Source organism: Schistocerca gregaria, chromosome 2 (genome assembly GCF_023897955.1).
Source record: "Schistocerca gregaria isolate iqSchGreg1 chromosome 2, iqSchGreg1.2, whole genome shotgun sequence".
Taxonomy (NCBI): domain Eukaryota; kingdom Metazoa; phylum Arthropoda; class Insecta; order Orthoptera; family Acrididae; genus Schistocerca; species Schistocerca gregaria.
This window is the reverse complement of record NC_064921.1, coordinates 342057787-342070786: the sequence shown is the minus strand read 5'-3', so window position 1 is coordinate 342070786 and position 13000 is coordinate 342057787. Positions and strand designations below refer to the sequence as shown.

General features: G+C 39.0%; 1 protein-coding gene across 10 annotated transcripts in view; it reads left to right on the top strand.

Moving 5' to 3' along the window:
• The window catches only part of LOC126337016 (ADP-ribosylation factor-like protein 2-binding protein), a 118913-nt gene that overhangs the window by 63420 nt on the left and 42493 nt on the right, over nucleotides 1-13000 (top strand). For 9 of the 10 annotated variants that reach the window (XM_050001277.1, XM_050001275.1, XM_050001274.1 and 6 more), the window contains 2 exons: nucleotides 10280-10390; nucleotides 10526-10632. In XM_050001277.1, coding sequence (XP_049857234.1) covers nucleotides 10280-10390; nucleotides 10526-10632 — 218 coding nt within the window. The remainder of the gene's footprint in view (nucleotides 1-10279; nucleotides 10391-10525; nucleotides 10633-13000) is intronic. The other variant, XM_050001283.1, reaches the window with a different exon arrangement.

Genomic DNA, 13000 nt, shown 5'->3' with positions numbered 1-13000 from the left:
AGAGTATGAACAATGGAAGTATATGCCTCAGTTACTGTGAGGACATCTACCAATTCCTCCTTTAATACTCCATTTCACTGTATTGGAATTTTGCTTATGGGGAGATTTCTGAAGTTGACAAATGGAAATAAAAGGATAGTAATGTACAGTGGTGACCTCACCTGCTACGCAGGTAACAAAGCTGTACTGACTGCTGGAGCTCTGGAAATTGACAGTATTTTTTTGTTGAAGACATAATTAACAATCTTGGAGTAGCATGTGTAAAGATCTTTGATCATGGAGAAGTGTTTCAATTGAGACTAGTGTTAGAAGTCATTCTGCAATGCAACATCTTTCACAGGATGATAACTGGAACCTGCAGATGAGTGGCATCACAGAATGTTTTAATAAGACGTTTTCAGACATTTCCTTGGTGTGTGATCATCTTGAACTGGGAGACTGGAATGCAGTACTGCCTGTAGTGACATTAGCACACAACACACAAAGCAAGACATTACAGCTTCCATGCTGTTTTTCCTGAGCTAGTAAAAATTAAGTACAATTACTAGAAGCAGAGATCAGAGAGCATGAGACTCCATGTGTGAAATTCCCAGGCATGGATAACAAACTGAGGTGACACCAGCACAAAGATAAGTTAACTCTAAAGCTCGGGTCTGCTTGCTTTGCAATCTGAAAAATCACACTTTGTGATGACCCCCACATGTGACTGCTAACAAATTTAATGTTCATAGTCTTTACTGTCCTATAGCTTACATATCCAGGGCATACATCAGGCAGGAAATCAAAAAATGCTCAGATATTCAAAAACAAAATTAATGAATACCTCATTAGCCCCTTTCCTACAATTTGTCAAAATATTTGAACTTGGGGATGTAAGTTCTACACAATTCCAATGTTTATCTTAAACAGATCTTAATTTTGCTAGTAGTTAGCGGGTAGTGGTCTGTATGAAGATAAGTAAATGCTTAGTTTGATGTGTTAGAAGCAGTAGAATAGAAGAAGCATTGGCTCATTTTGGAAGATCTGGTCTACTAATATTCATAAACACATATAAAGTAATTTAAAAGTAATCCCATAATTATCAGTATGTAGAGATTAACACAAGTCGTAATTTGTTCTCATGTACTTTGCAGAAGTAACCTGCAGTGGCTGTTTCTATCTAACAATATATAAGTTAATAGTTCAGCATCCCTGAAGGTTGTCCTCAAGATGGGCTTTATGGAACATGATGTGTGAATGAATTAATCAGTTATAATAGCTTCTTCTGTTTTGCTTCATCTGTTTCATGTGGGTATTATAGCAGAAAAGACATATTAGTATCATACTATAATAGGCAATGGTGAGATGCATCAGAATGCTTTTGGAAATCGATTACAGTTTTCTGTCAGGGAAACCATTCAGAATAGGGCATATGTCCATATGAGATTTTTGGTTCAAAAGATAGTTTCTCTCACACCCCTGAATATTGACTGTTCCTCCTGCAACATCTTGTATTTTCTCTACGTCCTGGCTAGCTATTCTCTCATGTATAGCCTTAACCATACTGGATTTCATTTTCATTAAAGAGGTACTGATCATTTTTATATGTATTATATCTATGCAAAGGAAATAACATGAATAATTTTTATTTCGATCTCAGGTACCAAATGTTTAAATTCATAGTTTTAATGCACTAGATTGTGAATTCATATTAATTGTCTTTACCTTTCTCCGTGTAATGATGAAGGGCTTTCAGTGCCTTACAGGTACTCCACTTGTTTCTGCTGCTTACGATTGTGACAGTTTAATGATCCAACAGTGGTTTATCTTATGATGATTGCAGCTCTAATTTTCAGTTTAATACAAGTTTTTATATGAGAAGGCAGGCTTTTTCATGGGTTTCATTTTGTAATGGAATGAAATTTCCATGTTCATTAGCTGAGCCAAATTAGCAACTTTCCAAATTATATCTCCAAAGTCATTTACTTCACATGAGGAGTACTGAAAGAAATTATACATATTAATTGCTAATATGTGTCATTTTATTGTTTTGCCCAAGATTCTTTCAAGCATACATAGTAGTTTGCATTCTGTCATGGCATCTCAGAGCCATTTTCTTGGCAAGTAGCAAATGATGGATACTGACCACTAATCATATTGTAGAAGAGTCCCTAAAGAGTACCTAGAATTAATATTCAAAACTTACCCCTAATAAAAAAGCTAATGGCCCTGGTATCCACATTTGTGATATTTAATGCATTGGAAAAATTGCCTGGAATTCTTGTTGTGCCTCTCTGCTTCAACTTGTCTAATAAACCGGTTTGATATAATAATTTCTCTGTTCTCAAGATTTGCTTTGTCTCCTTTCTGATGTTGAGAGAATGTTACCTCTTCTGCTCATTCTCTGTCAGCCAGTCAGTCCTCCCTCATCTTCCTTCTCTTTTCTCAAGCCTTGTGGCATGTCTGATTGAACTGTCCTGTCTTCTTCATTCTCTTCTTTCTTGTAAATATATTCTCTGCTATACTTAGTACCGTGACCTTAATGGCTTCCCACTTTTCTTCTACATTCTCTAATGGTTCTAGGTTTTTGAGGGCCCCCAAAACAGTTTTTGATTTCTGTGCCCTATTGTTCTTTAAATGCAATTTCTCACAGTTTCCCCGACATTCAGAGCAGGTTCTGCTGTCTCCCTCTTCTTCCTATACATGTAGATGATCATCAGTTTAAGTCTACACACAATCAGAAAGTGGTGTGATACACAGTTGGCTTCTGGATACGACCTGATGTCTCTGTCTCTATGGCTATAGTGATTGTCCATTAACATGTGATCAATCTGGTTGGTAGCTCTTGCATCCGGTGAGCACCACACTCCCTTATGTATTCTCTTATGTTTGAAGTCAGTCGGTCTTACTCTCAGGTTCTTTGAGGTAGTCAAGTTGTTCACCCTCTCACCATTCTCATTGGTAATGTCGTGCAAACTGTGCCTTTCTATAGTTGGTGTATAAAATTCTTTTTTCCCTGCTTTTCTATTAAAATCACTCAAAATCTCTTGATATTTCTAGTTGGTGTGCTCTCAGTTGTTTGTTCTAGTTGTTCATAGAATTCTTTCTTTTCCTCATCTGTGTTATCCTCTGATGGGGCCTGAAGATTGATAAATGTGATGTCTGTTACTTGGTTTCTGAGTACTGTGTAGGATATTCTTTTGTGAACAGCTTTGAATTCTGTAACTGAATTTGCTACTTTGTCATGTGTCACAACACCAGTGATGAATTCATGTTTATCCACACACCCACCATAAAATAGTACATATCTATCTTCTTTATGAGTACCCTCACCCAGCCATCTTGTCTCTTGTATTGCCACTGCAGTTTTGCTTGCATGTATTTTCAAAAGACCACATGTGCAGCAGTGTTAGATCATCTGCAGAGGGCTCCTCAGGGGTGTGTGTGTGTGTGTGTGTGTGTGTGTGTGTGTGTGTGTGTGTGTGTGTGTGTTGTGTGACAGAGAGAGAGAGAGAGAGAGAGAGAGAGAGCTCTATTTATGACTAGCTGAACTACACTCAGCGTCGTTCTATACGTGTATTCTATACATGTATTGCTACAGCTCTTTGTGTACGTAATTGGTTCCTGCTGAATGTCACTTAAATACTGTGTTCAAGTTGTAAATGCTTCCACAGAACGAAGTTGTGTTCAATCCAGTGGTTGTGTTGTACTTATACTTAACTACAATGTGATTGGCGAGGAGTGTGATCCTGTTCAAAATACTACTGTAAGTGCATCCATGTTATTGCATCCCTGATTGAGTTTTACCACGGTAGGAAACAAGAACATCAATCCTATCAATTATGGGCAGTTGAACTCCGTGAGTTATGTCATTGTCATTTTGTATCTGATGTGCATAAAGAGTATGCTGATCAGATGGTGAGAGATGCTATCACTCATTTAGCTCTGGATCGTGAGATGCAAGGGTATGCTCTCCAGTGTGAAAATCCATCCCTCTCTTAGGTTCTAGCTATTGGACAGTCGTTTGAGGTGTCGTGAGCTGTAGGTAAGTAAATTGAGTCATGCAATCCAATCCTCTCGTCCACACCAAACTTCAGATAGTTTACTGGGGAAAGACATGGTTTTGGTGGTCCGAACATGATCACAGTGTCAAGACGATCAGCTTCGATCCCAGCAGTAGCCAGAACAACTAAGTAAACATGCCAGTAAACAGCAAAGTACATGTTCCATGCTCCCATCCTGCTCTTATTGTTTCATTTACCATGAGTGCCCAGATTACCCAAAATGCTTTGCTACCTGTCATAATTGCAACAGTTTTTTGTAATGCAGTATTTCAGAACAACAGTCCTGATGTGGATATGGATGTAAACATTGCATTGGCTCTTCATTGATGATGTGTTTTTTCGTAAAGTTCTGCACACGCAGATGGATACAGGAGCTGTGGCAACCTCAGTAAACTCACAACTTATAAGACTCCTCTCTGCTTCTCCCTGTGTCCCAAAAGATAGTAAATTACAATAAACAGGGTATTCCTATCCTCAGCCAATTCTCACCCCAGTGACCTACAAGTCAGTAGTCCAGTCACATTTCTTGTTGCAGATAATGCATGTATGGAGAATCATTTTGGGTTAGATGCTTTTAAGTTGTTTGGTTTTACCATTTCAGATGAAGTGAATTTATTGCCTGAATAAGTGCTGTGTACACAATAAGGTGCATTGTGTTCTGAGTTTTTCTCTTTATTCTCTTCTGGCTTGGGGTGTGCCAACAGTTTCCAAGTGTGCATTACCGTGAAACCTTCTGCTCAGCCTCATTTTTTTCCAGGCTCGTCCATTTGCAGTGGTACTCAGGAACAAGTCAAAGATGAATTAGATCACCTCAGGGAATCTGGCATTGTTCAACATATTGCATTAAGTGAATGGTCTGCCCCCTTAGTTATAATAAAGAAACGGTTAGGCCAGTTATGCCTTTGCGGCGATTTTAAGTTTTCTGTGAACACACAGTCTATAGTGGATACATACTGTGTTCAGACCAACTCTTTGCAAAGTTGTCAGGTGATCAGTATTTCTCACAAATTGACTTGTCTGGTGCCTATCTATTACTTCCTTTAGCATCGGAGTCACAATGTATGTTAGTTCTCAATATCCCTTTTGGACCGTACCGATACTTGCGATTGCCTTTTAGAGTCGCCAGTGCTCATCCTATTTTTCAATGTTTTTTTGGAACAACTTAAAGCATCTGTGCCGGGTTGTGCACACTGTTTGGATGACATTGTAGTTTTCCATGCCTCCACTGAGGAAAATTGACCAAATATCTCTCTCTCTCTCTCTCTCTTTCTCTCTCTCTCTCTCTCTCTCTCTCTCTCTCTCTCTCTCTCTCTCACTTCCCCCCCCCCCCCCCCCCTCCTTAAAAAGCGGCCAGGTTGAAGTGTAATTTAGAAAAATGTCAATTTTTTTCAACCTTCAATTGTTTATCTTGGTTTGAAGTTTCTCGTGAGGGTCTCAAACCCCTGAATCAATATGTTTCTGCTATTGTGTCACTTCTATGCTGTATGTCAGACAGAGAACTTCAGGTTTTTTCCAGGCAAAGTTGCCTGCTACCACAAATTTTTACCTGGGGCAGTGACAGTCGTGCAGCCATTACCCGGGTAGCTGTGCAAAAGGACTCAGTTTTGCTGGTTGCTGGCTATCAAAACTCCATTTTCCACCCTTAAGACCATTTTGCAGCCTACACCCTGCTTAGTGACATACCAACCAGACCTCCGCTTGGTTCTTGCAATGGGCACTTCACAGTACGGTTTGGGGGCAGTACTGGTTCACATGTATCCCACTGCCTCTGAGCAGCCTATTGCTTATGCCTCACAAATACTGATTACTGCTCAAGCTAGGTAATCTCAGAAAGAAACGGAAGCTTTGGCCGTTGTTTCTCTTTATGGTATCAAATTCTACCTTGTCACTGATCATAACCTATTGGTTTCCTTGTTCAGTCCTTCTGTGTTGTTACCAGATATAGCAGCTCATTGCAGATTTGGTTCCACCCTATGAATCAGCATGCAAATGCATTGCTTTGTCCAACCTGCTGGCCTGTCTGGACCCAGGATTTGATCCGTGGGAATTGCTTCATTTCCACATTGATGTTGTTACACAGCTGATGGTTTTCCTGTAACTAGCTCATGGATCGCATAGGCTGTGGCTTCGGATCCCGTTGTGTGGCAGGTAACACATTAGTACAACATGATTGGCCGGATTCACCACCTTCTTCCGTGTGTACAACGTGCTCCATAATTATTACATCTTTTGATATCGGTCCTCTGTTTTGGATGGTGTTTTCTTTTAGGCACGGATCACAAAGTCGGTCAGGTAGTGATCCCCCTCAGTGCTTCTTTTGAAGGTTCTCCACGTATTCCATAGAGAATTTACAGGTCATTGGGGTGTATCACACACAAAAGTTTTGGCCCATTGATACATGCTTTGGCCCGGCTTGGAAGGTGACGTTACCCACATGGTTGCCTCCTCTTCACAGTGTGCGATGCACCGAGCAACTTCCTGCATGTCGTCGTCTCTATTTGACCTGACACTGTTACCTGCATGGGACCTTATACATGTGGATTTACTGGCTCCTTTCACAATATTTATTGGCTGTTGCTTGTTGTTGCATATTCTCATTTTCCGTATGTTGTTTGTTGTGTTTCTACATCCGTAACAGCCACCATCACATCATCATCATCATCATCATCATTTAAGACTGATTATGCCTTTCAGTGTTCAGTCTGGAGCATAGCCCCCTTATAAAATTCCTCCACGATCCCCTGTTCAGTGTTAACATTGGTGCCTCTTCTGATGTTAAACCTATTACTTCAAAATCATTCTTAACCGAATCCAGGTACCTTCTCCTTGGTCTTCCCTGACTCCTCCTACCCTCTACTGCTGAACCCATGAGTCTCTTGGGTAACCTTGTTTCTCCCATGCGTGTAACATAACCCCACCATCTAAGCCTGTTCGTCCTGACTGCTATGTCTATAGAGTTCATTCCCAGTTTTTCTTTGATTTCTTCATTGTGGACACCCTCCTGCCATTGTTCCCATATACTAGTACCTGCAATCATCCTAGCTACTTTCATATCCGTAACCTCAACCTTGTTGATAAAGTAACCTGAATCCACCCAGCTTTCGCTCCCATACAACAAAGTTGGTCGAACGATTTAACGGTGCACAGATAACTTGGTACGGACTTCCTTCTTGCAGAAGAGAGTAGATCGTAGCTGAGTGCTCACTGCATTAGCTTTGCTACACATTGCTTCCAGTTCTTTCAATATGTTGCCATTCTGTGAGAATATACATCCTAAGTACTTGAAACCGTCCATCTGTTCTAATTTTGTTCCTCCTATTTGGCACTCAATCCGTTTATATTTCTTTCCCACTGACATTACTTTCGTTTTGGAGATGCTAATCTTCATACCATAGTCCTTACATTTCTGATGTAGCTCTGAAATATTACTTTGCAAACTTTCAATCGAATCTGCCAACACAGCTAAGTCATACGCATATGCAAGACTGCTTATTTTGTGTTCACATATCTTAATCTCACCCAGCCAGTCTATTGTTTTCAACATATGATCCATAAATGATATGAACAACAGTGGCGACAGGTTGCAGCTTTGTCTTACCCCTGAAACTACTCTGAACCATGAACTCAATTTACCGTCAACTCTAACTGCTGCCTGCCTATCCGTGGACCTTTAATTGCTTGCAAAAGTTTGCCTCCTATTCCATAATCTCGTAGAACAGACAATAACTTCCTCCTAGGAACGCGGTCATATGCCTTTTCTAGATCTATAAAGCATAGATACAATTCCCTGTTCCAGTCATAACACTTCTCCATTATTTGCCGTAAGCTGAAGATCTGGTCCTGACAACCTCTAAGAGGCCTAAACCCACACTGTTTTTCATCCAATTGGTCCTCAACTAATACTCGTACTTTCCTTTCAACAATACCTGAGAAGATTTTACCCACAACGCTGATTAAAGAGATACCTCTGTAGTTGTTACAATCTTTTCTGTTTCCATGTTTAAAGATTGGTGTGATTACTGCTTTTGTCCAGTCTGATGGAACCTGTCCCGACTCCCAGGCCATTTCAATTATCCTGTGTAGCCATTTAAGACCTGACATTCCACTGTATTTGATGAGTTCTGACTTAATTTCATCCACCCCAGCTGCTTTATTGCACTGCAATCTATTAACCATTTTCACCACTTCCTCAAATGTGATCCTATTTCCATCATCATTCCTATCCCATTCTACCTCGAAATCTGAAACATTACTGATCGTATTTTCACCTACATTGAGCAACTCTTCAAAATATTCCCTCCATCTGCCCAAGGCATCCACAGGATTCACCAGCAGTTTTCCTGACCTGTCCAAAATACTTGTCATTTCCTTCTTACCTCCCTTTCGAAGACTGCTAATTACACTCCAGAATGGTTTTCCAGCAGCTTGACCCATAGTCTCCAACCTGTTTCCAAAGTCTTCCCAAGATTTCTTCTTGGATGCTGCAATTATCTGTTTGGCTTTGTTTCTTTCTTCAACATAACTTTCTCTGTCTATTTGAGTTCTAGTATGTAGCCCTTTTTGATATGCCTTCTTTTTCCTTTTACAGGCTGCCTTGACTGTGTCATTCCACCAAGCTGTATGATTTTTCCTACTTTTACACACTACTGTTCCTAGACATTCTTTAGCCACTTCTAGTACTGTGTCCCTGTATATTGTCCATTCCTTTTCGAATGACTGTAATCGACTACATTCAACTAACTGGTACCTTTCTGAGATCGCTGTTATGTACTTGTGCCTGATTTCCCACCATCACAGCCGTGTCCAAAATTTTTTCACTTGACGGCTTGCCCACAGCATTGGTGCCTGATAATGGTCCACATTTTTTTTTGTAAGAGTTTGTGGCATTTTGTGATTCCCATGGTATCCGTCACATCCTTGCCCCGCCATTCCATCCACAATCTAATGGTGAGGCAGAACGTCTTGTGTGAACATTCAAAATTCAGATGAAAATGTATGTTTCCAACTGTTCATCTGATGTTGCCTTAGATCAGTTTATCAACCTGTGCAGCTGCCGCACATCTTCCAGGATTCCATCACCCATTCCTGAGCAACTGCTGATACAAGTATCAACAGCACTGTGAGCAACATCGCCAAAGCCGAAGCCCGAAGTCAACATGGAAACAGCCCCAGAGTTGAGAGTGTTGCCAGTGTTGCCATATTATTTGCCATGGGAAGGTAGGCACAGAATGTATCTGCACTCGAAGCACTTCTGAACAAGGAGTGAGAGGGGGGGGGGGGGGGGGGGGGGAGAGAGATCACTGTCAGAGTCTGCCATGGCCCTAGTTTATTTAAGGCCAGCCAAGCTACGCTCAGCCTCTGTTCTCTATGTGTATCGCTACAGCTTTTTGTGTACATAATTTGTTCCTGTTGAATCATACGTAAATACTCTGTTCAAGTTATTAGTGCTTCTGTGGAATAAAGTTGTGTTCTGTCTACTGGTTGTGTTGTACTTATACCTAGTTACAACAGCAACCAAGTCCAGTTTCTATCATTAAATTTTTGAGACCATAGTCTGGATGTTTCCCGGTCTATGTAGGCTTTGAACATTTCATAACCCAGAATTTACATTTACAAATTATAGGCTGTTTTTCCTGCGCACATTTCATCTTCCATTGTATCTTTCCATGTCTGAGGCAAGTTTATGTTTCCTAAAATAGACTTTTTTATGGGATTAGGTTGTTAGCTCACCTTAATCCAGCTTGGAAAATGCAATGGCTGTTCTAAGGTAACTGACCCCAGGTGCAATTTTTCTTGATGTACTATAAACAATTTAAGGGGTAAAGATAACAACTCACTGAATAAAGAATGCGCACTCCCCTGTGCGTCTGCTCTCACACACACACACACACACACACACACACACACACACACACACTGCTATAGCTACATTGTACTGTACTTAAATCGCACATGAATAATGTAATAATAAATTTAAGAGTGTAAAACATGCTGCAGTGGTGTGGATATGATTACAGCAAAAATTCTATAAGGACAAGGCAGTATGAACCATTTCAAATTGGAAATCTGCATTAACTGTCAGTGCTACAGAGTTTAGTAAAAGCTATTGATTGTGGTAATTATTGACTGATGTTAGACCTCTCTAGGTACATATATTTAAGTGTCAACATGATGTAGTTTAATTCAACATATGTAATGTTTTGGATTGGTTGCTAACACTATGCACCTTCATTCAGGTGTTCCAGATGATTGTGACACTCTTGAATTTGGTTGTAACGATGACAATATGAAGCCTGAGGACACATTTTTTGATGATGTGATTGGGCATATTGAAGATGTGTTAGTGGGTAATGAATAATCTGATAGTATTTTCTTGGCTTACAATTGTTTTAATTAATTTTCATGGCTTGTGTTTTAGATAGCAGGCATTATGAATATATATGGCACTAGTGTTTTGACTATTTTTGTTTTTAACATTTCAGACCAAGAATTTCAAGACATGCAGAAATCATTCATGGAGAAATATTGGCAGGAATTTCATGAGGGAGAGGAAAACAAACTATGTTACATGGATATTTTTAAAGAATATGTAAGTGAAATATTTTCTAAGTCTAAAATCATTTCTGGAATGTTTGTTGGTGAATGAATGCATCTCAATTGAAAGAATATCACAATTAGCAGAAGATATTGTATGGGAGTTTTCTTGTGTTATTAAAGTGAATTAGTTTGTGTACATTTGTGTTATTTATTTTTAATACAGTTTGATGTTCTTTGACACACAATTTTCATGCTGGGAAAATGGCAGTTCATATGATAGTCGTTACTGTGCCATTCTTGTTGTACCTGTGCACAGTGATGGAAAGAAATGTAACACATTTATTTAATTTTCATGCCCGTCATCCAATTTTGAAAAGAAAATGGTAGAAACAGCCTGTGGTGAGTTTATTTTCTGAAAAGAGAATGTGTTAGCAAACATTTCAATAGCAACTCATCTCATTTGTCCAAGGAACCTCTGAGAAGACACATTTTATAATGAAAGCTAGGGTAATAACTTTAAAAGGAAGACTGAAGTTTATTGAGTTGGCAAGACTTTGAAACAAATTAAATTGTCCTGTTATTTCTTTCTATAAGGAAACCAGAGAGATTACTAGTTTGGTGGTTAACATGTTGTTCCTGATGAGCAGCAGCAACTTTTTCAGTAGTTGCAAGGGCAAGAGCCTGGATAATTAAGTGATCTGACATTGTAACAGCAGCCAACATTACTTTGCTATATTGGTATTGAAAACAAGTAGAAACTACAGCCATTATTTTTCACGAGGACATGCGAGTCTACTGTACGACTTAATTATGGTGGCATCTTTGTGGGTAAAATATTGTGAAGGTAAAATATTTCCCCAGTCAGACTCTTAGAGGTGACTGTGCAGGAGGAGGTCATCATGAGGAAAGATGAAACTGGTGTTCTTCAAGTTGGAGACCATAATTGAATGGGTAAGTGGGTAGAACAACATCAAAAAGAAAAATTGATAGGTTTAAGTTAAAACAGTTTGGTGTCAAAAAGAACATGATTTATGGACAGGTGAGCACAGGATTATCGACACAAAATCAAATTGGGGTAATGTCAGAGTAGGTCTGACAATAAATAATAAAAGAGGCGTGTAGATGTGCTATTATGAATTGCATAGTACAAATATCATTGTAGCCAAGATAGTCTCAAAATCAGTACCCATCACTATAGTGCAAGTTTATATGTCTACTATCTCCAAACATGATGGAGAAATTGAAAGACTGTATGAACATTTAATTGTTACGTGGGACTGTTACTTAATAGTTGAAAAAGGGAAAGCAGTAGGAAATATGGCCAAGGGCAAACCACCTCATAGAATTGTGCACTGAGTGCACTTTAATCATTGGAAATACCTGGTTTAAGAATGTTGAAAGAAGGGTGTATATGTTAAAGAGACCTGGAGACACCTGAAGTTATGCATATATTGTATAATTGCAAGACATAGATTTCTAAACCACATTTAAATTGCAAGAACTTACAGGATAAAAGTGGTCCCTGGACATATTTTTTTTTTTTTTTTGTTATGAACTGCAGATTAAAACTAAGGAAATTGCAAAAAAGGGTATTAAGTCATGATTAATTGAAACTGGGAAAAGGATTACAATAAAAGATGAATAGGTAGCATTGAAATAGTGAAGGCAGTAGAAGATCAAATAGGCAGGAAGACAGAGCCTAGTAGAAAAAGTTGGATAACACTTTAACATATTAAATTGAATTGATGACAAGGGAAAATATAACAATGAAACACGGAAAAAGAGATTACATAAGTCTGAAAAATTACAGCAACAAAATGTGCAAAACAGCAAAGCAGGAATAGCTAGAGGAGAAACCAAAAGCTGTATAAACATGAATAACTATGGAATAGTCGGATGCAATCTATAGGAAAATTAGAGAGAAAACATTAAAAACTTAAATGGCAAACCACTAGCAAGCAAGGAAGTGGCAGCTGTAAAGTGGAAGGAATGTATAGAAAGGCTGCACAAAGGAAATAAACTGGAAGACATTATTAGCAGAAAGGGATGAGTGAGTAGATGAAGATGAGATGAAATATATGATACTGCGAGAACAATTTGATAGAGTACTGAAAGGCTTGAATCAAAACTAGGTCTTATATGCAAGATACACAAAACATATGAAATATCCTCAGTCTTCAGCAAGAATGTGATGATCCCAGTTACAAGGAAGGCTGGTTCTTGCAGGTGTGAATATCATTGACCTATCAGTGTAACAGAGCAGAACAATGGCAAAAGTAGGTAGGAGCTGACCTCATGACAGTTCAGTTTCATTTCCAAAAAATGTGAGAACATGCAAGGGAATAGTAAGTTATGACTCAGAAAATAAGATGAAGCAAGGTAAACCTCCTTTATAGCATTTGTAGATTTAGAAAAAGTGT